This window comes from Varanus komodoensis, unplaced genomic scaffold (genome assembly GCF_004798865.1).
Source record: "Varanus komodoensis strain SLA01 unplaced genomic scaffold, ASM479886v1 scaffold12, whole genome shotgun sequence".
Classification (NCBI taxonomy): Eukaryota; Metazoa; Chordata; class Lepidosauria; order Squamata; family Varanidae; genus Varanus; species Varanus komodoensis.
The window spans coordinates 13,772,829-13,799,056 of record NW_025335349.1 but is presented as its reverse complement, the minus strand read 5'-3'; the positions used below and the strand labels follow the sequence as shown (position 1 = coordinate 13,799,056).

The window sequence follows — 26,228 nt, the reverse complement described above, 5'->3', positions numbered from 1 at the left end:
ATGAGTAAAATATACTAATTGAACAAATGTCTATGGGACTACAGTATAAGGGGGTAAGTGGTTGGCATACTACACCATGACTGTTTTCCTTAGTGTAAGAAAGTTGAAAACATGTCTTCACTGCTCTTCCCACTACATGCTTTCTAGTTCAGAAACAGTGCTGTACATCTTAATTTGCATGTATTACATTATACTGTGTACAATACAGAAGGGAAGGTACAATTGCCACCAAGAACTATTATGCAGTATCTGATAGTTATCGTACTGTGCACGTGGCTGTTGCAGGTATGTCCTGTTAATCCATATTATTTAGTGCTCAGAAGTATAGCCTAAAACATGGGATTATGACTGTATGGGGCTGTCACAAAATACTCAAACTCTAATGAGCTTCAAGGTCCTTGACAGTTTGGGATCAAAGTATGTGAAAAACCACTGTCTCTCACAACACAATGTCTGCTTATTAAGATCATGCATGGAGAATCTTGAAGTATATTTGGATTGAAGTGGGGCAAAGGCCTGCCAGTGACTATCCCCTGGCTCTGGGCACCCTTCCTAAAGGAAACTTACCTTGTCTGTCCATCAATGGTTATTCAACATCTTTTAAAATCTTTCTTTTTGAGGTGGGTGTTTAATAATGTGTTTTAGACTATTATTTTTATTCTGCCATTTTCAATTTTTGTGCTTGCATTTTATATAGTTCTGCTCTTTTCTCTTGTTAACTATTTTGAAGTCTTTAGGGGAAAGGAGGGACTAAAAATGTAAATAAATAAATAGGAAATACTGGCCTCTGGTGGCAGGAAGACATTCTGAACATCTTAGAAGGTAAATAGGGAGATGCAATTCAAAACTAATTTCTATTAAGCAACTTATATATCTATACCTCTAAAATCAGATCACACAACTATAAGCTTGTGTTGTCTAAAACCAGAAAAGAGTATAATTTTATTAAATTATCCATGCTTTACATTTGTACGTTAGTGGCATAGTAATATAGGCTCTAAATGTATGGCTGCTTGAAAGTTACAGAGCTGCCTCATTTCAGCAGGGGAGAGTAACTTCAAGATGTCTGGGTCTACAACTCCCATCATCCCTCATCATTGTATATTTTGGTTGGGAAGAATGGTCCAAACATTTGAAGAGCTACATGTTGACCATCCTTTCATCCTTAGAGGATTGCGGATGACTGAGATCATCTGATGGGCATGCTGTATTTTCTCTTTGAGTTAGCTTTTAGTATCTTGGAGTAAGGATGAATCTGATGGTTTTATTTTTGAATTTTTATATTTTAACAAGACGTTGATAAATCTTCATGAGGGTTTCAGCTATGGAATGTGTCATTCTCGTAATGGCCTGTAGTTTGCTTTGCTTACCATCACGCTGAATCATGTGCAAGTAAGTAAAGCATAATCACAGTTCTACCTTGAAGTACTTCCAGATTTTGTTCTTAATTGCACTTCCTACACAAATCAGCAACCTATTTTTTCTTTTCTACAGAATATATTTCACCAGTGTTCACTACTACTCAAAAATTCTTTGTAATAAAAAAGGCCTAAATCTTAATTAATAAAATTATAAACCCTTTAAAAGGAAGCTGTGTCAGGAAGAAAGACATTTTCTTGCTTAAATATAATGCAAGTATACAACAAACTACAATTAAAAGAAAATTTGAAAACTGGCAAAGAAACACCATTCATATTCAAAGATTTACTAAAACTTACCATAGCCTGTCTGAGAGACAAGCTCTGCTGCTCCTCCAATGGGCTTAGCAAAAACCCCCATAATTCCTTTTCCTACACCAGAGATAACACCTTTGGCCTTGTGTCCAGCTGAAGCCTGGGCCTCTGATGTTTTCTGGAAGTTCTGCATTGGCTGATCTACAATACCAGCAATCGCACCTATAATGAGAATTCACAAGTATTACAGTACAATAAAATTGTAGAACAGGAGGAAGCTTTGGCTTTGCAATAGTTTTGCTTGGACTGAAAATCTGAATGCCATCTGCCTAATACTGCAATAAGGAATGCCAATTAAACTGAGCAATACCTTTCATTCTCTCTCCCACTCCTGTTTTCCCCTCATGTTTTTCTTTTATATAACATTTACACTTTGTGACTTCATAGTGCAATTTATTATCTCAGGTGCTTTCTTTCTACGTACCTTTGCTGACTTAGTAGAATTTAGGATACTGTGTGGGTATGTGTGTACTGAAGATTGAAACAAATGTCCGCTAGCATCGAGTGCCTTTTAGCTGTTATGGAAATGAGATTTTCATGTAATCCTAAAATTGACTTCATAAGAAAAAAATTCCCAATGTTCCATATATCATTTTAATATCCCCCTTCTATTGCCAGAAATGCTCATAAACTAATGCAACCTTGGATATATTACTCAGCTTAGTAGAATTAGGCTTTGGGACTTTTTGTTACTGTCTTTGTGAACACAACCATATTTTACTTTAATGCGCATGGGTCAAACTTTTACAAGTGCCTTAATGACCCCTCTGGCTTTTAGTATCAACAGAGGACTGCAGCTTAAATCTTCCTAAATGTAAACAGGTATGTAAGGTGGGCTCTCTCTTTGATCTGGAGTTTACTCAAGCCACTTAATGCAGAGATGTCTCTAGCTGTTGTAACTTTGATGGATAAGCTATTTGGAACTCACTAAAAGGACAATGATTGAACAAAGGGACAAGGTGTTACTTGACAGCAATTTGAATCTTAAGTGCCTGAGCTCAAGGTCGTTGTTCAGCATAGAGGAAATCATTGGCTAAAGTCTACAGAGTACAGAGATCAAACAGCAGAGCTGGAAGGGACATCTATTTAGTCCCATTCAGACAATACAAAGCAGACACTATGGACAACTGCTGTTCACTATGTGCACATGAATTCGAAGTTACTATTCAGAAAGACTGGGTCCCTCTGGGGACAACAAACAACATTTTAGCAGAGAGCCAGGTTTAAAAGTGTTCTTGCTAGTCATAACATGAAGTAGCCTCGGACATTCTACAGTCTTTCAACATAATCCCTTCACCTGGTTGCTTTGAGCATAGGATAAAGATACTGCAACCTACTCTTGGAATAAACTGGGAATGAAACAAACTCTGTTGACAAACTTGTGGTTATCAATTTACAAGATGAAAATTTCCCCTTGGTTCATTTACCAAAAGAAAAAGGCAAGCTACTAAAGGAGCTATGAGTATACTCATGAAGACCATGGCATCATAAACTTGCAAAATATTGCTGGGGGGAATTAGATTTTTCTTCCTTTCTTAATCCCATACAGAAGCTTCAGTCATTTGCAACTGTGAACATGCTGTGCAAAACATTTGTGTACCCATCACCACATATAAAGCACATTTATTATTCATAGAAGCTATTAAAGGTTTAGAAAATGCATAATCCTATTTTTAGTGCATTTTCTCAGAAGCACAATTAGAATTAACTTCTGCTCTCACATTTCATCTTGCATTTGAGTGAAGTTACAGACTGCATAACCACTGCATCTTTCTTCTCACAGGGACCACTCAGGAAGGAGCAGTTCATGGTGAAGAAGGGACAGGAGGGAAGGGAGCGCTTAACTGGTTGCTGGACTATCGCTTTCCCCCTGAAACTTCCTCCCCACTGCCCCTAAAATGACATTTCATTTTAGTCTGTCACTGTTCTGACAAGATGCAGGTTTACCTCACAAACACTGGTCTGAAGTCCTATGACAGTAGCTGAGGTTAGTGGGGTGGGGATGGGTGGAAGAGGAAAGGCTAAGCAGACGAGTGTGTAATGGCCATCAGAATATCATTACAGACAACTCTACGAGTGGTATAACTAGGATGGCTACCCATACATCTCCAGAACAGAAGAGACATCACCAAAAGACGGGCATCTATTTTCATAAAAATGTACTATGGCTATTGATATAGATGCACATTGAGAACTAATGTACTTTAAATAGAAATGCAGTGCATCTCACCATAACAGGAAGCCTGTGAACAGGTGATCTGTGTACCTGCTCATTTCGTTGTTTAGATGCTAACTATGGATGGCCAAGTGCTCTCCCAGTTTCTTATACTTTTTAATCTTTAAACTGTAGTTGAATCAGGGAACCCCATGAATACAGGAGGTCTTCAAACAGAGGCCTTCTTTGACAGGCCTTTATACACTAGTCACTGTGTTGCTGTTCCTCTCAAAACTTTTAGCAAGTGGGGGTGCTGAGAAAGTGCTGTTAGACTTCTACAGCCATCTCCCAAAAGTACAATTCCTAAGATTCTGTTCTAAGATGCTGTTGGATAAACAACTTTAAAATCCTTCCAGTCAAGTGGATATATACTTTTCAGTCTTCTTGTATATGTCATTTGTCTACCTGGGCTTTTGATCAAGCTAATGCTTGCACCAGGATATACTGGCAAAGATGGTAGTGCAACTTGGTAATTTTAGACTTAATTTAGACTGAAAGGGCTAATAGAAGTCTGCCTTTAAACACCCATATAGTTATTTCTTTGGTTGTGAAGCACAAAAATTAATATTTTTTTCAGCCTTGTTAAAAGAAAATATGTGAGCACATGCAGTCTCATATTTTTAAATTTGCTTAAATTATACCACCATTATGAAAGACTATATGAATAAAATGGAATGTGCTGCTGCTTCTCTGGTGCTAAACATATTTATCTGGGAATAAGCACAAGTTGGGTGTAGAAAAGAGTACCATATTTGAAATAAAAATGATAAAATGAGGACCTGTAGCTACATATTTGCCTGGCTGACTGTCCCTTACCAATAAAAATAAGAAAAAAGGTTGCTGTGGTGAAGACCAGCCCTGGTGGGCCTCAGCACACTCACATGCAGACCCAGGTGCCAGTGCCAGTGCTGATCCTGCTTGCCAAGGCCCACCACCTGGTGGTCATGGAGTGCTGGGCTGCAGGGTCATGGCCCTTAGCGGTGGGGTCCAGCCCTAGCAGCAGCACTGAGCAAACAAACTAGCATGGATAGGAGTCATACTCCTTCTTGCTTCCATAGTGACTGTTAAAGGGATGTATTTTTCAATTAATGTAATATGTAACTCTTTTGTGATTAATTGTCCTCCTGCCAACTTCCATCTCCACTCCCAGTGTGTAAGGAATCTTAAAATCACAGATTTGTACATATGATGAGGGAAGGAATATTTTCATGTGTAACTGGTGGTGATTACTTTGATGTGTATATACATTTTGCACTCTCTCATTTTACTACTTGATCATATATGTTTCTTACTGTGTGCACTTTACCTTTAAACTATAGCTACAAGACACTGGGACTATTCCATACCCTCGGTGCAAACTTGTTTATTACATCAGAGTTGGCAGGCCAATGAAAGCTAAAAGAGCCATGACAAATATACGTTCCCAGAACTACTGCGACACCACAAGACACTGGTCAATGAAAAAATGGACCAGACCAGAGGTTGCAAGGGAGTATGGATATTATTCACGGGTCATTGTGCTGATAGGCTAGTAGTTCACGGACATGTGCGTCTGTGTTGCAAAAAGATATTTCAGCTTTCTTATAAATATGAGCAAATAATATTTAAGATGAATGTCCATATGCCTGTTAATTCCTCACTTGCAAGATACAATCTAAGTAGTTGATCATTCACCTTACAATGTACTTGTGGATATTTATTTGGATGACTGGCTATTTTTTTTTGTGTGGCTAAGAGTAGTGGGCATTATTTCAGCAATAAAGAATTGTAAACAGAACCCAAGTGATGAGACAAGCTTTCGTTTTGTTTAAGCAAAACAGTGCAAGCAACTATGGTCTAAACAGTTTTGTAAACTGCAGTTCCTCATATGTATCTTGAGTAAAGGCAGCATCCAAGAACAGCCAATAATATAGTATGTTTAAATAAAACAGTAATAATACTTCCAGCATTGAGCCTAATGTCTTTGAAAATTAAGGAGTTCCACAAGTTGACAGTATTGCCATAACAGCAAGACGCTTCAAGGCATTCTCTAGAGAAAATAAATTAAGTAGATCTTATATATATACTTAAGCAAAAAGCAATGGGAATCTGATGATGGTGTGTCTTCTACCATACAGAGGACCTTTAAAAAATGGTAGAAGAACTTGTTAAAGAATTGTTTGCACAGGGCTCTTTAGGATGATGTGGATTCCAGTATTGCAAATCCTGGACATTGTGGATGTATATTAATCACTCGCCATAATTCCTCCCTTGTGGATTCTGTTTCCTCATATCATAGCTAAAATGGAAAATCTATTTTAAAAATGCAAGATCATGTCATTTTTATTATTCATTTTTTGCAATAAATGCCCAGGCAATAAGGCAATGGAACAGCTTGTAAGCTGTTCCTATTCATTTCATTGGTGTTTACATAGAAGACTTTCACTGAGGAATCTGTGATTTTTAACATCATTTTAACATCACAGATGGTAGTCTAGGATCATAGCCTAGACTACCACTACAGGTATTTTCTTTTGTATCATCCTTTTTCCTCAAAATGTATGCTTGCTAGTTCATGGACATTTTCAGTAGCAACCCAACATATGTTGTTGCCTGAAGCAATGGTACGTATTCACTGCTAGGGGACAAGTCTTGTGGCACTGTTCACACACTAAACCCTGCCTTCATCCATCACTACATCATGGAGCCATGTTCTCTATTCTACAGGATGGAGGGCTGAGTCCAGGCTTTTTTCAGTGACCAAGTTAGGAGAGGGCAGAAGGTAGATCTGGATCTACTTACTGGCAGATCTCTGAATTATTACTGAAATTTGCAGGGATTTCTGACTCCTAATTGCGTAAGAAGGGCACTACTTCTCTCTTCCTAAATCATACTCCTTAAATTAAGAAAGATCAGGCTTACCAAGCATGGATTTTTGTGTGCAAGTTCTCTGAGCTCCCATTAAGGGAATGGACAGGAACTCTTCCCATATTTTGCTCAGGAGGGGAGGGGTTCCCAACCAAATGCTCTTAGCTAGGAAAACTTCTCAACAGCAGGCTCCATGCAGGTGCAGCGCCCTGCCTATGTTATGCATAGATGTCTGAAGTCTGTCCACCTCTAGTCTAGGTTATGTCACGCCAGTAGCCTTGAACCAATTGTTTTCATTTCCCCAATTCCTTCCAATTCATCTCAGAGCAGAATTATACATTAAAAGGAATACGTATCTGCTGCTGAAGGCAGCAACCCCTTAATAAGACCCTCTCCATAATGTGCTCTGATGCTATGTGTTTTCTATGTGTTTTTCTCTATACTGGTGGGGACAGGGTGATGCAGCATGACAGGGAGCTTATGAGAAGGAGGACTTGAGATGCAGCTGCAATTCTGGATGGGTGGCTGATTTCACATATAGTTCATTCCTTGCACTGAATTGCATAGCACCAAAAAATAAGAAACAGAACAAATTGTTTCAAGCTAGCCATTTCCATATTTTTTCCATATTTTTATGTCTGTTGTTTTCTAGTAAATTTGGTCTCAAAGGACAGGGGTAGACAATTTGCAGGCCTCCAGCTGTCCTTGCCTACAATTCTGTCAGCTCTAACTGGTACAACCAATTCTGATGGATCATGGGGTTTATAAGCCAAAATGTTTGGAGGGCCACAAACTGTGCAGCACTGCTGTATACTCTCATATACTCCTGATGGATTGGAACCAGAATCCACTTTCAACAGACAGGTGTCTGTTCAAAGAAGGTGCTGCTATCTGATTTCAGGGATCTTCCCACCTGCAACTGCACCAAAGCTTATCCCATTCAGCAGGGTGAGGGGCTGGAGGGGCTGCTGTGGGGTGGGGATGCAGCTGGGCCTGTGTAAGTGTAATCTGGATTCAACTCAAAACCAGGCAGTGCAAATTTGTATTCTTCAAGGATGCATGCACCCTTCCTAAGACACTTCACTTGCAAATGATTTTGTTTGAAATCCTACTTTTACTTAAGGAATTTAAATGGATATTTTTTGCAAACAATGCAACAAACACACTTTTAAACATACATTGTGATTTTCTGCCACAGTGGAGCATTTTCAGCTGCAGCTTTAAATATAGCTATGTAAGGCTGCTGTGATGTGGCTGTTATTTGCTGGAGAAATAGTTTCCATAAAAGTTTACTTAACATTTGAACTATACTCAAGTGGTTTTCAAACAAAAATAAGCATGCAAGTTATCTATGATGCAAAGGAAATAATCAGTTTAAGAGGTTTTCCTATAACTCATTAAAGGGAAATGCTGGAATGACTGAGTCTTTGTACCTTTCTTGCTTTTAAGATGTCATGACCAAAACATAAGAACATGCAAAGACAATAATACCCTGCACTTCTAAGCAGCCACAATTGCTGTTTTATATGCAGCTAGCTTTTCATTCTTGAAAAAGTTTATTCAACTTCATTCACAGCAGAAGTGTTTAAAAATTTGTCTAGCTGCAATGCACTCAACACAGATGATAGTGGTGGTGGTGGTGATTTCATATTTACACCATCCCACAGCCAAAGTTCTTTGGATGGCTCACAACAGTATGGCTTTTAATACTGCATTGCAGAGCAAGTTACTTGTTCTACCAGGACTTGAGCCTACAGTAGATCCTCAGTTTGGAATGATTACAGGCCAGGATTTACTGGGAACTACAAGATGAAGAGAACTGCGGATGGAAGTCACACGTTGAAGTTGCAAGAAGCTTCTTCCATGATTACAGGGGCTTCAGGGGCCATACGGCAAAACCTGACCTCCAAAATAGCTTCCAGAACAAACTTGGTCTGAGCCAGGATTTCACATAAACTTTCCTTCCTTCTGAATGTGCTTCTTTTTGTAATGGTCCCTGTTATAATCTGTTCCAGAGATGTGACAATTCCATGTGCCATTGCATGCAGTCTGCTGCACCTAAGAGCTTCTATAGGGTACCTCCTGCTGCTCCCCACTAACCCATACCTAGACAACTCTTTTCTGCAAAAAAGCAACAGCTCCTCCTGCACTTCATTTTTTTTTTTTTTTTGAAAGGAAGGCAGGAATGATGGGGGTGGGGATGCAGTCATCCTTGCAAATCCAACATGGATCAGTAACAGTTCCTGGCAGGGGCCTGGTTGGAAGGAGGGAGGCTCCACCTCCTTAAACTTCCCAGAAACTTCATGCTCTCCCATAAAAAAGGGCAATCCCATGGTTTCAGAGCTCATCCTGTTGCTGACCCCTGGCACAGATTCACTTTCTGCTTGGCCTGGCCATGACAGCTGCTGGTATTTGTTCCGTTGGTCCTATTCCCTTCACTTGTCAATGGCTGGGTCAGAAATAAACTTGGAAAAATACCAGTAAGCTTCTGCTAAATGGGAGAACTAGATGAACTAACAGCAGAGGAACTGTGCTTCCATCAGCACAGACTGTATTCCTCCCATTCAAGCCCTCCATCCTCCAGTATCTTCACACACCCCTACTTACTCGCCTATTTCTCTGGCAGACCCAATCCTGCTTTTGCCTCCTAACCCAGAAAATGCTACTCAAAAATACAAACAAAAACTCTCTCAAGTGCTTAAATACTCCCTTTAACACAAATTGCAAATAAGGATACACATTTTGAGGCTCTATTCAGATCACACTCTCTCCAAGACCTAACAAGATAAAACCTTTCTCATGATTATTGATGAGGGGATTATTGAACAGTCACTCTTGCTCTGGTAACCTCTTGGCTGGACCATTGTAACAGACTCTATGCAGGGCTGCCCTTGAAGATGGTCTGGAAATTCCCACTGGTACAGAACAGTGCAGCGCAACTGCTTGGACCATGTACCCATATGACTCCAATACTGTATCACCTTCATTGGTTACCAGTTGAGCTCTGGGCCCAATTTAAGGTGCTTGTTTCCACATATAAAGCCCTAAATGGCTTGGAACCAAGACACCTGAAGGACCACCTGCTCCTTTTAGTACCTACCTAGCCCTTAAGATCAGGTTCAGAAGCCCTTCTGAAAGAGCCATCCTCCAAGGTGGTAAGGAGAATGGCTAACAGAAAAGGGGCCTTCTCAGTAGTTGTGCCCCACCTGTGGAACAGCCTCCTGAATCAGTTCGCCTGATGCCAGCGTTACCCTCTTTTTGGTGCCAGGCAAAAACAACTCTATTCTCTTAGCATTTTAATACTTGATTTTATCTGGATAATTTTAACTAGTTTGTTGTTTTAATTTACACAGTTCCAAATTAATTGCCCTCAGCTGTGTACTGTTTTGTTTGTCTTTTGATATTATTTTTAACCACCTGCCTTTATTGTTATTGTTATGACATGTTTCTATTTGACTGTAATCTGCTTAAAGGGCCCTTGGGCCAATCTAGTGGAATATAAGTTTTAAAGAATAAAATAAAATAAGATCAAGTATCTCTTACCTAGGAGGCTGATGCCCAGTCGAGAGAGGCCTTGTCGCAAGCCTTCTCCCAGATTCTCAGGAAGTTGCCTCCTCCATTCTTCTTGTCTGTTATAATGCTCTTCATCCAGTGACAGCCTATCCATATTTCTTGCAAGGCTTGTTGCCAAGTTGGTTATGGATGTTAGTGTACCTAAATGCATACAGGTTAGAACAGGAAATTAACATTTGGCTTACAATTTGTGTGATCAAGCTCCTTCATTGGCAAACAAATGGCATACAATTTTGCCTGGATGATCAAGGCCCATGAAACAAACTCTGTTTTAAGAATTAATTTCACTGGTGTACTGTGCAGCTTTTACATAGCCGTTCAAGCCTTCTTTCTTATGCAGCCTGCTGCAACTGTCCCCAGCCAAATCTCTCATTAGCAATTGCTAAATTAATGCAATTGCAATAATTGCCAGACATTAATATCATGTCTGCAGGGTGACTGCAGATCAGAAAATCCTGTCTGCATTGCTCTAAGCTGCGTGCAGTGCAGTAGCCTTCTCCATACTTCGAAGCAGCTGTATTCTGCAGCTGGGCTTTGAGGCCACAAGATGGCACTATGTCTGTGCCCTAGCCCAGGAAAATCCAGATGTATGTGTGCTTGTCTCAAAAACATGTTCAGCAACACTAAACAACAGTTCTTCTTTCTTTCTTTTAAAGTTTACATATCATGAGGCAATGTGGTGGTGGATTTCTGAGGTCCAGCAGTAGTACTTAAGTTCCTAAATCTCCATTCAGTTACAGCATGACAAAGTGGTCATGCAGGAAAGCTTACATCACAAACGTGTCTAGGATGTTGTTGTTAATGAAACAATCTGTTTAAAAAACACAGAAGGTAGTTGAGGTTTGTTACCTGCCCAGCAATTCATTCAGACTCAACTAGACAGAACCAAGCTGAGAACAGCATATCCACCTAAAAGCCTTAGTGCTTTTCTGTAAGATTCCTTGGCAATAAGGCCGCAGGAAAAGGAGTGGACCGAGATATCTACCTTTGGAAATGTGCTTTACAAATGATGTAGTTCCTCTGGAAACTCCACTAACAAAGGCTCCAGGACCCCGGGTCAGCCCTTCATATGGAAGTCTGAAGAAGTCAGCTATCCCACTTCCTATGCTTCTTACCAAACTGGCCGGGCTGCCAAGAATTTCCAGAGAGCCAACAACCCACCCTGCATGAACAGATGAGGGAGAAAGAGTTGATGGTTACTAAAATCACAGAAACAGCATTTTTGTTTTGTTTTTTTAAGTTAGAAAAAGCCCTCTATTCTCTCCCTCCCCTCATCCCATTTTTACACTAAAATTTATCACATCATGAACTTCCTTTGAGAAAAACACGGGAAATAGCTCATCCACTACGGATTCAGCAATGGCAATCTTTCATGCTTTCTAAATCAAAGAAATCCCTTTGGCAAAAACACAAATAGCTTTAAAATGACTTCCTTCCATGAGCCTCCCGTATTTCTGCTAAAACTGCGTGTGGAGAGATGGATGCTGCATTCAAATGACTTGAAGTAATAGGAGCAGAGGGTTATTTTGCTTAGGAGGCTTTACATTTTGCAAAGCAACTTTGTTATTTCACGTCCTCACAGCGAAAGAATCATGACAGCTAGTTTACAGTGATACAGTGTACAGCCTTGTGGGAGTGTGAAGGTCAGCTGCTTGATGGGGTGTTGGGAAAGGGGATGCAGATTTTTGACAAGTGCGTAAGGAATTATTTTAATCCACCCCAACAGCTCTGTGCTGATCACTTTCGTGTAGAGCCTAGTTATAGTCAGATAAATGGCTTTTTGCTCAGCACAGTTGTGTAAACAGAAATGGCATTTGCATGCTGATTAAGTTACTCAAAGGGAGGATCCCTTATGTGTTCCCCTCAAGGGGATTGAGGGTGGAAGATTCCTAGGATTTAGTTTCCTACATAAAATTGCAGTTGCTGGCAGATAGCCTGATGTCCAAGCAGACTGCCCTTTGCTACAAGCCGTGCTTCACTGCTGGATTAGAGGTCAACACAGAATTAAAAGGGACTGTAAGGACACAACAGTTGTTTGCAGCAGCCAACAGAATGGCATCAGGAAGGCTACAGTCCTACTCCAGGGAGCATAGCTTATATTATGGTGGCCAGAGTGGGTTACACCTGCTGGGTTGTGCATGCCCCTAGTGGTCAATTGAGGTGTTGATTATAATGGGAACACAACAGGTAAGTAACTTCTCACATCAGCAATTTTCACTCAGTGGTGTATTCTGCAAATCATTATGTGAGGAGAATATATAATTATTAATGCAGGGATAAGTCAAGGTTATACGGATAATTAATTTAATTTAATTTAAACATTTATATGCCATGCTTTGCAGCAGCCTCAGGACAGCTTGCAGAATTAATTTCATACACCACCTGATCTGCAAGCTTACAGGTAAAAATAATTTCTACATTAAAGTGCTCAATACAGGGAGCTGCTTCATTGAACAGAACATAAAAACTAACGTTTAGAAAAAGACACAAAAGAGAGTCTTGTGGCACCTTAAAAAGATTTTTTTTTAAATATCAAAACATAAACTTTAATGGGCTAGAGACCACTTTGTCAGAAACTGATCCTTGAATTCTGCAGCTAAAGGTCATGAAACTAAACTGCTCTGTTTTTCATCTGTCCTTTTTGGCTCCTGGTATATGAAACAGTGTGTCTTTCTCTGAAACTCTGCAGTGAGTCTAAACTGAATTAAAATCATTTATAAAAGTGTCATTCACCTAGAAGAGAGAACTCCTGTAAGATCATCTTAGGGTAGAACATTTTCTATTGCCTTCACATGCCACATTTCCTACCTCAATAACTTATGAAGAGCAGTGCTAGATCAGACCAAAGGCCCACCTAATCTGGTACTCCCTCCATGCAGTGGCCAGCCAGCCCATGGGAAGACCAGAAGCATGACGTAAGTGCAATGGCATCTTCCTGCTCACGTTCCCCAACAACAGCTATATATACGGCTGCACACTGCCTCCATTACTGGAGCTAATTGATAGCCACCATGACTAGCAGCCACTGATAAAATTTTGAGGCCACCCCAGTTGGTGGCTGTCAGTACATATTGCAATAGCAAATTCTATAGTTAGACTAGCGTGGTTTGAACAAGTATTTCCTTTTAGCAGTTCTAAATTTCCCATCATCCAGTTTCATGGGATCTCCTTGCATTCTAATATTACAAGAGAGGGAAAATAATATTCCCATGCACTTTCTCTACACCAATTTTGTACATATCTATGTTCCGCTATATTCATCTTTTTTCTAACCATAACAGTCTCAGGTATTGTAAGCCTTCCACACAGGAGACTCACTTCACCCCTTGATCATTTTGGTTCTCTCTTTTTGCAACTTTTCCAAGTTTACAATATGACTTTTGAGGTGTAGTGACTAGAACTGTGCACACTATTTGAAGAGAAGTCATACCATAAAGGTCCAGAATGGGTGTTGGCAGCATTCTAAGAGGGCTGCCTGTAATGTCAGGGAAAGCCATAAAGCCAGCTTCCCCAGTTTGGTGCCCTCCATATGTTTTGAATTTCAACTCTAACCAGCTGCAGTCAGCATATCCAAAGTCAGGAATGCTGAAGTCACGATCCAAAATATCTGCAGGGCACCAGGTTGGAGAAAGCTACTGTAAGGGATCCTTCCAGATCGCATGCTTCACTGGTGCTACAAAAATGTTGATCTCTTTATTGATTATTGAGCTGGCCTGTGTTCCATTCTCATATGTGAGTGAGAGAACTGCTATGAGGACTGCTATGCTTATGGATGGCACAACTGAATGAACAAACAGCAACATCAGAAGCTGGCTGGTAAACACTTTTCAGTGTTTCAAACAGAGGTCCTTCCCACTCTGGATTCTTTTGCGGGCAAGACATGTGTGTTGCCACTGAGTTAGGACTCCTCCCAGTTTGTGCTTGTCCACAAGTCTATATGTCACAATGGGGTTCTGCATGGACTGAAGTCTCTGCATGGCTACACAATGAGGTTCAGGCATGTTCAAAGAACACTATCACGACAAATAGGACTATCTAGATCTGCCATAATGACATTCACATGGGTTCTGGACAGCATGGGCTTTCTTAATTATACATGACACACAATAAAATGTTCTCTTCCTAGCTACTTAAAGTGACAGAGATAGGCATAAAGGAGTTGGAATAGTAGAGGACACAGCAGCAATTGGTATAAAGGAAGATAATAATCAAGTTTCAACAAAAGCAGTAATGCTTTGGTTGTGATGATCAAAGGCAGCCTCCCTACCAACTGCAATGTACATGTTCTTATGTAGGCAAAGGTATAGCAGGGATGGAGTCACTTTATGAATGCACATGTATGGAAGTGAGACGAGGTATCCATTAATCTAATAGACTGTTTGCTCACTATTGATCTTGTATGGGAAAGAATCAGTAAAACAAACACACTTCTCAGATCAAAGGACAATAAACATCTGCGTGCCAGTCTAGCATGAGGATTCTGTGAAGAAAGACAGATTGCTAATCATAAACGGCAGCCAAAGGGAGATTGAACAAGAAAACAGTGTTCAATGGCATAATATGCTTCAAATGTATAGAGACAGATTGAATAATTTCATGAAAGAAATTCCTTTTGTGAGTCCATGATAGGGATTAGTTTTGAATTCTGAGTTCTGCAGGCTGGCTGGGACAGCAAGAAGAAAAACAGAATACAGTGCTGTTTCTCTCAAGCTTTGTGTTTCTCCTACAACAGGCCAACTGCTGCTCTCTACTACTTCATGTTCATGCTCCTTTAAGTGTCATTTCATTCACCTCCTCCATAAAGAACACATTGCTGAAGACAGTATTCATTTCTTTAGACACATAGTCACTGTGTAACTGCACAGCAATTAAAATGAAGCATCAGATTGGCATTAGTAACTTTTGAAAGAAACAAAAATGAAAAGCCAGATTAAGCTCACTACTGGCTTAGGGGATAAGGGTTCACCCAACTTCTTTGATATGTAAGAATGACCAAGATCTTCTTGGCTTCCTTAATGCAAAGTGTCATTTATCACTGTCATATAGTGCAGATATGAGTTTGCTGGTCATCCTCAGTGTAACTTTAATTGCCAACTTTCAGTAATATGATCATAGGTGCCAAACACCTGGATACTTGAACTCAAAAGATACAACAGGATTATAAAAAGCAAACATACCTGCTCTGAATAATGCTCCTGCAGCATAATGCATGGCCAATGCATGAATGAGCTGCCTGGCGGTTGTGAAAATGGGTCCACGTTCAAATACAGAGAAAGAAAGAGGAGTGTGATCTGAAGCTATATATAGCTTCAACGAGGCATGGATGCTGACCAGGAGACTAACTGGTTGGATTGCTAACTTCCTCAATTTCACTGGATTGACTAAAGCATTTGCATGCTGCCTAACATGTTCAGGCAGTATCTGGCTAAGAGCTGAGCCGTTTGTGGGATGGTAAATGGCTTTTCCATCTGGCAGGTAGGTCTCAAATAAAGTCTTAATGTAATAAACAAATGTGTCTTCCACATATAACCTGGCTGGCTTCATTTCAAAGCTGAGGTCATTCACATGAAACAGCAAATTCTGCTCTTCTGACAAAGTGAGGCAGAGCTTAATGAAGGAGTTTTCATTATATTCTTCCAGATCTTTATTGGATACCATAAGGTTGTGCCCTTTGGTCCACTGTATGGTTTCATTTTTCTCTCCCTGGCATAGCAAGACTGGAAAATGAAAGTTGGATTTGTTGTAAAGTTGATTGTCCAACTGCAAGTCTCCACAATAGACCTGGAGAGTATAAAACTGCTGAAGGTCACTGGTGACTTCTCCATGAAATTCGTGAGATAGAGGTCGAAGGCAGCTGGCAACTGGAATCATGTGAAGGTAAATGTGGTCCGCTGTGAACTGTAGAAGCTCAGATGATATTTTCGGGTTTGTTATGTCATCATACACAGTTAGGCTCAGCTGACTAATGAACATTTTAAGTGTGAGGCTCTGCTCTTGAGTTCTGGATGGGAGAAAAGAACAGCAACAAGATTCTTCTGATTTCAAATGGAAATTAAATCAAACACAAGTGTGTTAATATGAGGTAGATTTGGGGATCCAAATACCTATGGTCAGCATATACAGAGATATATTATTGCTAGTCTGGGCAGGTCACACCTTCTCTGCCTGTTTAACATAAAATGAGGTTCAAACATTTTTGCTTTCCTGTTGACACTTTACATACAGTAGTTCTCAGTCATATAGCATTTGCAATACAGCATGATGCTAAAGCAGATAATAGAAAATGTTCTCACGTGTTGTCAGATGTTACATTGGCTCTTTTCAGGAGACAATATGGAGTGCTTCTTTTATGGATCATTAACTCCACATTATGGAAACAATATATTCCCCTGTTAAATCACCACAACTATGTTAAACTTATGATGGGGTTGCTTGTTTTATAGCAGCCACTGTTCTCGGCCAAGCTTAACCAAAAAGTAGGCTATTAAGCACTGATAATCAGTAATTTCATGGGAATTCATACTTAATTGTAGGGCATATTTTTAAAATCTGCACTGACACATTCTGCTGCATGATTCACCACTAGAAGCCAAGCATTTTGACAGTTATAGAGAGTTATGATTCAATTGGACTGGAGTTTGCAATGAAGAATTTGCAATTTTAGGGCATAGGGAAGTGCAATAAAGATGATCAACTACATAGTTTCCACAGGACCATTCTCCTGCCCTTCATTATGAGTGAGAACTCTCACGGCCCTCAATGGGAGTTCTGTGTAAGCAAGGGCTGCCAATCTGGGCAAATAAACTTTAAACGTTTAAGTCCTCCCTGAGCCTTGTTTATTGTACCAGGAATTTCATGTTTATCTGAGAGTGACATGACCTCAGATGTTAGATTGTCATGTTTTACTATGATATACAAAACATTAACATGTGGTCTAAACATACGCCACACATACACGGTGACACTAGACAAAACAACAGTTATGCTAGATTTAATAAGTCACTTCACACCTAGAGGGCTAAACAGCTACAGAGGACAAGTTTCTTTGTATGCCTTCAAGTCATTTTTATATACCTGTTCAAAATGTCTTGGTGTCCTGGTCTTCCTTCAGGTGCCAAAGTGATCATTATTGTCCCACACTGATGAGCAATATCCACATAAACATAGCCAAAGCCAGTTAAGAACACAATCTGGGGGAAGAAGTTGTACTTAGACATCTATAAGAAATCACCATACCTTGAGCCAATATTGTTAATACTCTCTGAACCAAAAGCACTTACTCATGAGGAATACTAGAGACTATGCAGAACCTGGTTTCTCTGAAAGTCACCAGAACTAGATGCTCAAGGAGCACCTGGTATAAACCATTTTTGCCTTAATGTTTCTTGCCATTTGCCTTCCCTCCTTACACATGCTAGTACAGGTTTATGGCAATTCACTCCAGCAACTCTTTCTCTGAGACTGACAATGCAAATGGCTTGCAGTATGTGTGTACTACTGCACAAAGGGCAACCTATACATTCTCCACTCCCCTCAAACCCTGCAGTCTTTCAATACCAGGCTTGGATTCTGGCCCAGGAACAGACAGAACCTACATCAGTAGAATAGGCAAGAGAGATGAAAGTCTCTTATTGCTTGTACAAAGTGAACAATGGAACTCTAGGCAAATTGACTAATCATTATATAGGATTATAATCAAAACTTGTTGAGGTAAAGTTTTTGTGTGTCTAGCCACATAATTCAATTTGTATTCTTATTCAACCTAGCATACAAAAATGAAATTTATTAATAAGACTAATACTACAGCATGTAGCTTGTCTGAAGCCTTTAAAAGTCATGTGTATGAAACAGTCTTCCTCACCCAAAACAAACAAAAAAGGATTTGATTATTTCTGATTTGATTATTTTTCCTTTTTTCCTTTTTCTACACAGAGGCTAATTCACAAATGCCTTTCCAAGGAAACTGAATTGGCTCATTTGCTCACATGTGGACTTTATACTGATAGGAGAACATAATATTCAAGGTTCCCGATTTTCTGCCTTGATGTTCAATTCACCCTGTTCTTCCTCCTGAATGTGAGCATCTCTCTTTTTTCTAAATAGGAAAAGTGCACATTTCTGAACACAAAAAAGGATCATTTTTCTAAGTGTGCAATACAAACATGCACTTCTCATAGGCCAAAGCACAAAAATGTACTAAGGGAGAAGTGCATACATTACTTTTGAATATAAACTGAAGCTTGGGCAATTATGAATATTTCCAAAGAAGTACACCTCTACTAATGTTTACATTTGGGACCATAAATGGGACATGTTTACAGGATTTGCAAACAAGAATGTAATTCTCATACAGCCCTAGAATTGCTGAGTAACTCTAGTGAGGAGCTACCTTGGATCAGAGAAGCAGGAGAAACCCTGTTGTGTTTGGTGACTCACAAAGCTGTGACATGCTTGTTATGAATACACACCCTTAGCTCTATGCCCACTACAATTACAGAGACCCTGCAGATCTGGACCAGGGTCCAGTTTCTGACACCATACCACTCTCTGTGGCATTATTCCTGTTATCCAATCCTAGAGAGGCAAAGTAAAGGTTGGTTCAGACTGTTAGGCACTCAAATTTAGGCTCAGATCTAAACTGCTGGAAAAGCAGGGGGAGAGAGAGAGAAAAAAAAACCCTAAAAGAAATGTCAGAAAGGAAGATTCCTGAAGGAACATCTTCTGCAAACAAGAAGTCTCAGGAACCATCTTTTAAAATAGAAGAAATCATAGCTGTCCCCTAAATAAGATATTTTGTCCCTTTTCCTGGATAAACTGGGCAATGTATTTGTGTGGCAAATTCTTCTTATATACTAACTTCCTTCCAAAGGTATTTGCAGAAATGTATACATAATTTCTTCCTTTATTAGTATTAAACTTCATAGGCTTCTATTATTCAAACTTAGTATCCAGGATTTCTCTCTGTTCTGTGATTTGCTAAATGCAGTGGCATCAGTTTCTTTTAACTGAGTGACAATAAAATAATTGAAGATACCACAGTTTAGACAGAAGCATATTTGTAAATGAATTTCTCTATGGAATTATTATGGCTGTTGATGCTGCTTTGGAAAGAAAGTACATAGCGTATCTCGAGGGGCTTTCATGATTAAAACTTAGAAAATTTTAATTTCCTCAGAAACTTATATACAGGCAACACTAAAGGAAGAACTATTTTTCATTCTTTCCAGCATTATAGTTGAGAAATAAGATAAAGTAATGGGGCTGAGGGTGGAGGAACAAGGAAAGGAATAAGAAAAACATTAGTAAATGTGCAATGTTGAAACTACTTTTTGTAGACACCAGTACTTGATCCAAAGACTTCAGAGGGGAGTATTTCATTCATGGAAAACCTCTTTGTGAGTTTCAAGGCGAACTCTGAATCTCACATTAAAACCCACACAGAAAGTACTCATGGCCTGACTGTTGGAAAGTCAGTAGAAAATCATTATGTGACACACAGTAGTTTGCAAGATGTAGTTTCAAGGATTGTTCTTGGTTTTAAGTTAACAAAACTAACAACTTGCTATGTTGTTATAGCTGTAGCATGGTTTACTTTTTCCATAATCAAAGTGCAACATTTGTTTTTTATGGAATCAGAAACCAAACAGCAGCATGTAGAGCGGATGTTATACAGCTATACAACTGCAGGTTGAATACACAGGCTGAGCAAGGTCACTTACTGAAACTGAAGATCTACAATGAAAATCCAACAGTTGAATGGAGCAATGATCGTAAGTCAATATAGTAAAAGCCTTCAATGAGAGCCAAACGACATGTGACATTTATCTTATGTTTACCCAGCATGGAGGATTTTTTTTCCATTCAGAAACAGACAGTGGAGGAAAGGCAATCCAGATTGGGAACCTAGCATGAGGAGTAAGGGCCCTTTAACCTCTGTGCAGTGCTGATCCAGATTGCTCCACAGCTGCAATTTTAATGTGGAAAAAGCTTCTACTTGCTTCAGTGAGACTCTCTTCCCCATGCAAATTGCAGGTGTATGGTCCAAATGCAAGATGGGACTACAACAGGGGAGCCCTTCTTGCTGGGTATTTCTGAAGGAAAAAAATCCCATGCAATTAATATTCATCACACATCTGGTGCCAAGAGTATGTGGAATCAATGCCAACTTTGTGATTATGGTTGCAACAATTTTGTGATATTTGGACCATATAATCATAATTTCAGTGTTACGTATTACTTTTTAGGACGCAAGTGGTGCAGTGCATTAAACCATTGAGCTGCTGGGCTGTTGACTGGAAGGTTGGCAGTACAAATCCATGGGATGGGATGAACGCCCACTGCTTTGTCCCAGCTCGTTTACCTAGCAATTTGAAAGCATGCAAATGCAAGTAGATAAAAAGGTACCAGTTCTGTGGAGAGGTAACAGCATTCCATGTACTTCAATGTTTAGTCATGCTAGTCACATGACCATGAAAATGTCTTTGGGCAACGCTGGCTCTTCAGCTTACAAACAAGCAAAAGGCAGGCTAGATTGTGCAGCCGTTAGGTGGCTCCACAATTGGTTGCAAAATTGGACTCATCAATGGCACATTCTCAAACTGGGGAGTGGTGATAGGTGAGGTGCTGCAGCCTTCTGTCCTGGAAGCAGCACTCTTCAACATTTTTATTAATGACTTATATGAGGAAATACAAGGAAAGATAATTAAATCTGCAGATGACACAAAGTTGGGTGAAATAGCAAATACCCTGGAAGACAGAGATAAGATACAGAGTGATCTTGGTAGGTTAGAACGCTGGGCAGAGAGCAACAGAATGAAATTCAATAGCAACAAATGCCAAATACTTCACTTAGGAACAAGAAACCAAATGCACTGCTACAAGATAGGGAACACTTGGCTCAACAATACTGCAAATGAGAAGGATCTTGGGGTTGTAGATCACAAGCTAAATATGAGCCAACAGTGTGACGCAGTTGCAAAAAGAGCAAATGCTATTTTGTGCTGCATTAAAAGAAGCATCACTTCCAAAACATGTGAAGTACTAGTTTCACTATACTCAGCACTAGTCAGACCTCACCTGGAGTACTGTGTCCAGTTCTGAGCACCCAAGTTTTAAAAAGATGCCGAAAAGCTAGAAAGGGTACAGAGGAGGGCAGCAAGGATGATTCAGGGAGTGGAAGCAAAGCCCTATGAGGAAAGATTGGGAGAAATGGGCATGTTCAGCCTCAAGAAGAGAAGACTGAGGGGAGAGATGATAGCACTATACAAGTACCTCAAAGGCTGCCACAGAGAGGAAGGACAAGATCTCTTATCATTCATTTCAGAGTGCAGAACACAGAATAATGAACTTAAGTTAAAAGAAACCAGATTTCGATTAGATACCAGGAAGAATTTCCTCACTCTCAGAGTAGTACCACAATGGAAACTATTACCTGAGGAAGTTATGGGTTCTCCCTTGCTGGAGACATTCAAAAAGTCTTTGGACAGTCTTCTAAATAGAATGGTGTTACTTAGCATCCTGCAATAGCAGGGAGTTGGACCCAATGGTCTTCTGGACCCTTCCAACTCTACTGTTCTATGATTCTATGTTGGATCATCACAAATGAAAAGTAAAATTAGCTGTGGTAGTTTTTTGTTTTTTGGGTTTTTTTTTTATTTTTGAAGATTAACCTTATCCCTGTCATTCCTGTACTTGAAAAGCACACCCATGTTTCCAATGTACTCAGCTGCTGGAATTCATAAGCATTCAATCTCAGATAACACTGAATAAACATGGAGGCCTAGAAGAGGAAGTGTGCAAACTCTGAACAAATCAAGAAATACTTGTTGAATGCCATGGGAAGTCTGAGCAGCTAATAGAATAGGACCAAGTGCAAAGTGGCAAGAAAAGCATTGTTTTCTCTCAGAAATTATGTACAAGCTGTAACTGATGGCTACTTATTATATTTGCACAACTACAATCCACAATAGTGCCACATTTTTCCAGGCCTGATCCAGTCTACCACAGATGTAGTACCAAAGCATGGAGGAATCCCAACAGAGACAGTAAAAAGATGGTTTTCCTACCATCACCACTTCCTCCTCCATTACATGTTTTGCATCTGGTTCAATTTCAGATTTTTGAGAAGGCAACCCGGTATGCACCCCAGATATTTGAATGACAATATCCATATGTCCAAGGCAGCATGACTTTTGGTCTTATAGGAACTATAGTCAGTTTTAAACAAACAAACAAACAAACAAACATCTAGAGGGTGCTTACAGCCTGATCTAGATTCATGTCTATGTGGTTTCTGGCAAAAGTTTGGTACATCAACCTTTACCAGAAAGAACGAACTTGGGAATGTGTCCCTGTTGATTGTCTTGTATCTCATTTGCTACCATTGACTACTATCTCCTTCAGAACCTATTGTCTTGGATGGGAAGTGTGTTGCAGTGATACTATTCTTGTTTCAATGACTGATTTTAGAAGGTGGTGCTGGGCACCGCCCCAGCAATTTACTGCTGCTCTGTGTAGTTTTTTTTTTAAAATGTTGGCAGTTTTATTGTTTTGTATTTATATAACAATCAGATATATCTGGCTGAAGAAAAGTTGATAAATAGGCAAAACTTAAATAAATATTTCCCAAAATGTAGGTGTAGTCTTCTGGATCATAGCCAATGTGGTTATATTCTGAATAAATCTCATAGAATAGCAGTTTAGTTCATATGTTTCTAACATGCACTCTGCTGCAGAAGAATTTGTCCAGTCCACTAAAAATCATCGTTCAATTTTAAAGTTATTACTCAGATCCACATTTTAGCTCATAGTTTGACAGTAGAAATGTTACTTATATACATACTGCCTGACAGGGTAACTTAGCAATTAATTGACTTAAGAGCAGAGTTGTGTTATTTACTCTAATTGCATCATCATGCCACATGCTTAACTCACTTAAGAACATAAGCAGGGCCATGGTGCATCAGACAAAGGGCCCACTTAGCCCAGCATTCTGTTCACACCCTGGTGCAACAGCTGCTCACGGGAAACCCACAAGCAGAACATGACTGCAACAGCACCCTCCAGCCCATATTCACTGGCAACTGGTCTATACAGGCGTACTGCCCCCGATACTGGCGGTAGCTTAAAGTCATCAGGAACAATAGCCAATGATACCCTTAGGTTTATCCTCCAGGAACTTGTCCAGCCCCTTTTACAGCCATCCAAATTGATGGCTCTAAAACATATGGTATTGTATCTATTTTCCTACTGGTGATGCATGCATATTTGCTTAGTCAGGCAAATAACCCTAGAATAGAGAAAGTGAAGAGAAAGACACTTTCCAAAGTCAACCATGTTATGAAAAGTTGGATGAATTATATTTTGTTTCTGGACTACCCTTATCTTGGATTACAAATGTCATTAGCAGCCATAGCACTGCTCTGATACATGTAATAGTATCTTGCTAAATTATATCTTTGAAGATTTCCTAATGGCAATTAATTCTACAGGTCAAATAAACACAGGAGAGGAAGTATTTCTATTTGGTTTCTTTACATGTCTAGGCATTCCTTTTCACCAGGGATCCTTTTAATCTTGCATTGTGGAAAGTGCTTTTTTGCCCTTGCAACTCCTGCCTGTTTCTGAACACTTCAATCAAATAACTTTGGAACCTGAGCCAAAGCTGACTCTGATAGTGGATGGCAGATGTGAATTTCAGTAAATACATATAGAGCTTTCTTACAAAAGGAAGAAAGAGTACTTAGCTCAAATTAAAGACCTGTTAATTCTCTAAAAGAGAAAATGGTCCATGAGTTTGTGAGCTCAGAGCTGTGAGCATTCTGTGCCAGAACAACATCCACAAACTTCCATAGTCTGATTAATGCTATAATTCTGAGAAAATGCTTACTTTCTAAATCTTACGCTATGTCAACATTCAAGTTGCAGAGATCCATTTGCTAGGTAAGTATTTAACCAATACAGCCAAGGAGTCTTTAAACTTCAGCACACACTCATGAAAACAAAAGCAACACAAGATAAAATTGAAGCTCATAACAACTACTACACCAGAAAAAGTGTTCTATGGTGGGGGAATGGGGAGACACTTGTGGCCCTCACTTTGCTTTGGTCTGCCACTCCTGTCATCCCTCACCACAGGCAGCTGTAGCCCAAAATGTCTGGAAGGCCACAATTTGCCCACCTCTGTTGTACAAAATACACACATAATTGGGGTGAACCTAGATAAACTTACAGTAGGGCTGTGACTGAAAACAGCAGATTACAAATGCAACTACCTTGCACTTCTTCCTCTTCAAAATGTATAAAAAAGGAAAATGTGTGAAGACATCATGCCATTGCTCATTGGCAAATTACTTTCAAGTATCTAAAATCAAGTGTGACTAGTCATGCTTACAAGGTGTTGCGGAGGAAAGTGACATGAAGTCTTTGGTTTGGTGGCAACTCCATACTCAAAGTTCTGTTAAGCAATTATTCTCTATCCAAAGGCAGAACTTACTTTATTATGTCTTTCTCTTCAGGTTTGAAAGCTACAACATTTGTTTAAATATATCCCTTGCTACAATTTTCTGTCCAATCCTCCAACCTTCTTGTATGTTAGCTTTCTCCTCCCTTTCCTTTTGTTTCCCGTCTATCAACCCTGCGCCATGGGACAGGGATTTTAATTCTCTCTTTCTGCTTCTGTCACTCTGAAAATCTACATGTATATTCATGATGCCTTTAATAAGCAATAATACAATGTCAGATTGTTATACCATTTTATCCCATCCAAAAAAACAAAGTATGCTGTAAGTACAGATTACTTTCAAGACTCTAAAGTCAAGGCAATCAAACTTGTAAATCTGCTTAAACACATTGGCCTTGAAAGACAGTCAAAATAGAAGCTCACATATATAATTTGCATATTTTGATTATTTCAGTGGGGATTTAACATGAAAAGTTCCCACTTAATGAAACATAGCTCATGTGTGAACTTGAATTCTAAAACACATTTACTTGTAATTAATCTTGTGTTTAGGATGTAGGCATTAAGTATGTGTTTCCCTCTATGCTCATATCAGCTTTTAGCCATCATGTTTCATAATAAGTAATGCTATAATTTGAATGGGGGGGAGAAATCAAAACACTAACCTGTGTGCCTTGGTTATTAATGTCCACAAAATCACTCCATTCATTTGTTAATTCCTCTGATGATACAACTTTCAAAACGATGTTGGGTACAAGATCTTTCGTTTTGCAATCTGGATAGTTGGAGACTTGATGATAAAGCTCATGGTGTACTGAACATTCAGCTGGAACATGCTTGCAGTAAACATCAAACTTTGGTGTGTCTGGAATTCAACAACAAGTAAAACAGACTCTTTAAAGAAAGATGTACTTATGGCACGGTTCCACATTATCCCAGTATACACACACAAGCTAACCTCTAACAAGCTCTGCTCGATAGATTATCAGCACATACAATGATTACATTTGTGTTTATTTTGCAGACCTCTTTTTCACATGCCCACCCACACAAACTTCTCCTTGACTTAAATATGTTAATTTTAAATGAAATTGCTGAAATGAAGAGTTTAAGAGGAGAAAGAAAGTATTCAAAGGCTTCAACATTATGCTGTAGCAGTATAAATTACATACCTTTGATGTTTTCTTTTACAAGCAATGAGACAGGACACCTGTTGTGGATAATTATACGAGGACTAGGATCTTCAGACAGAGTTAAGTATGTAACCCCAAGATGTTCTTGATAAGTCAGTGCTATAGCCCTAATGTGAACACAATAATAATATTAGTCCCCTCCTTAAACCAATTCCATCTTATTGTGAACATCATCAATCTAATAAAGTGTTATGGAAAGGTAGTTT

General features: G+C 39.4%; 1 protein-coding gene across 1 annotated transcript in view; it reads right to left on the bottom strand.

The window, feature by feature from the left end:
• VPS13B (vacuolar protein sorting 13 homolog B) overlaps positions 1–26,228 on the bottom strand; it is a gene marked incomplete at its 5' end in the record, with an annotated part of 380,746 nt that overhangs the window by 6,900 nt on the left and 347,618 nt on the right. The window contains 7 exons of the mRNA XM_044421459.1: positions 1,719–1,895; positions 10,339–10,509; positions 11,354–11,530; positions 15,546–16,369; positions 17,443–17,558; positions 25,495–25,694; positions 26,002–26,129. Of these exons, the coding sequence (XP_044277394.1) occupies positions 1,719–1,895; positions 10,339–10,509; positions 11,354–11,530; positions 15,546–16,369; positions 17,443–17,558; positions 25,495–25,694; positions 26,002–26,129 (1,793 nt within the window). The remainder of the gene's footprint in view (positions 1–1,718; positions 1,896–10,338; positions 10,510–11,353; positions 11,531–15,545; positions 16,370–17,442; positions 17,559–25,494; positions 25,695–26,001; positions 26,130–26,228) is intronic.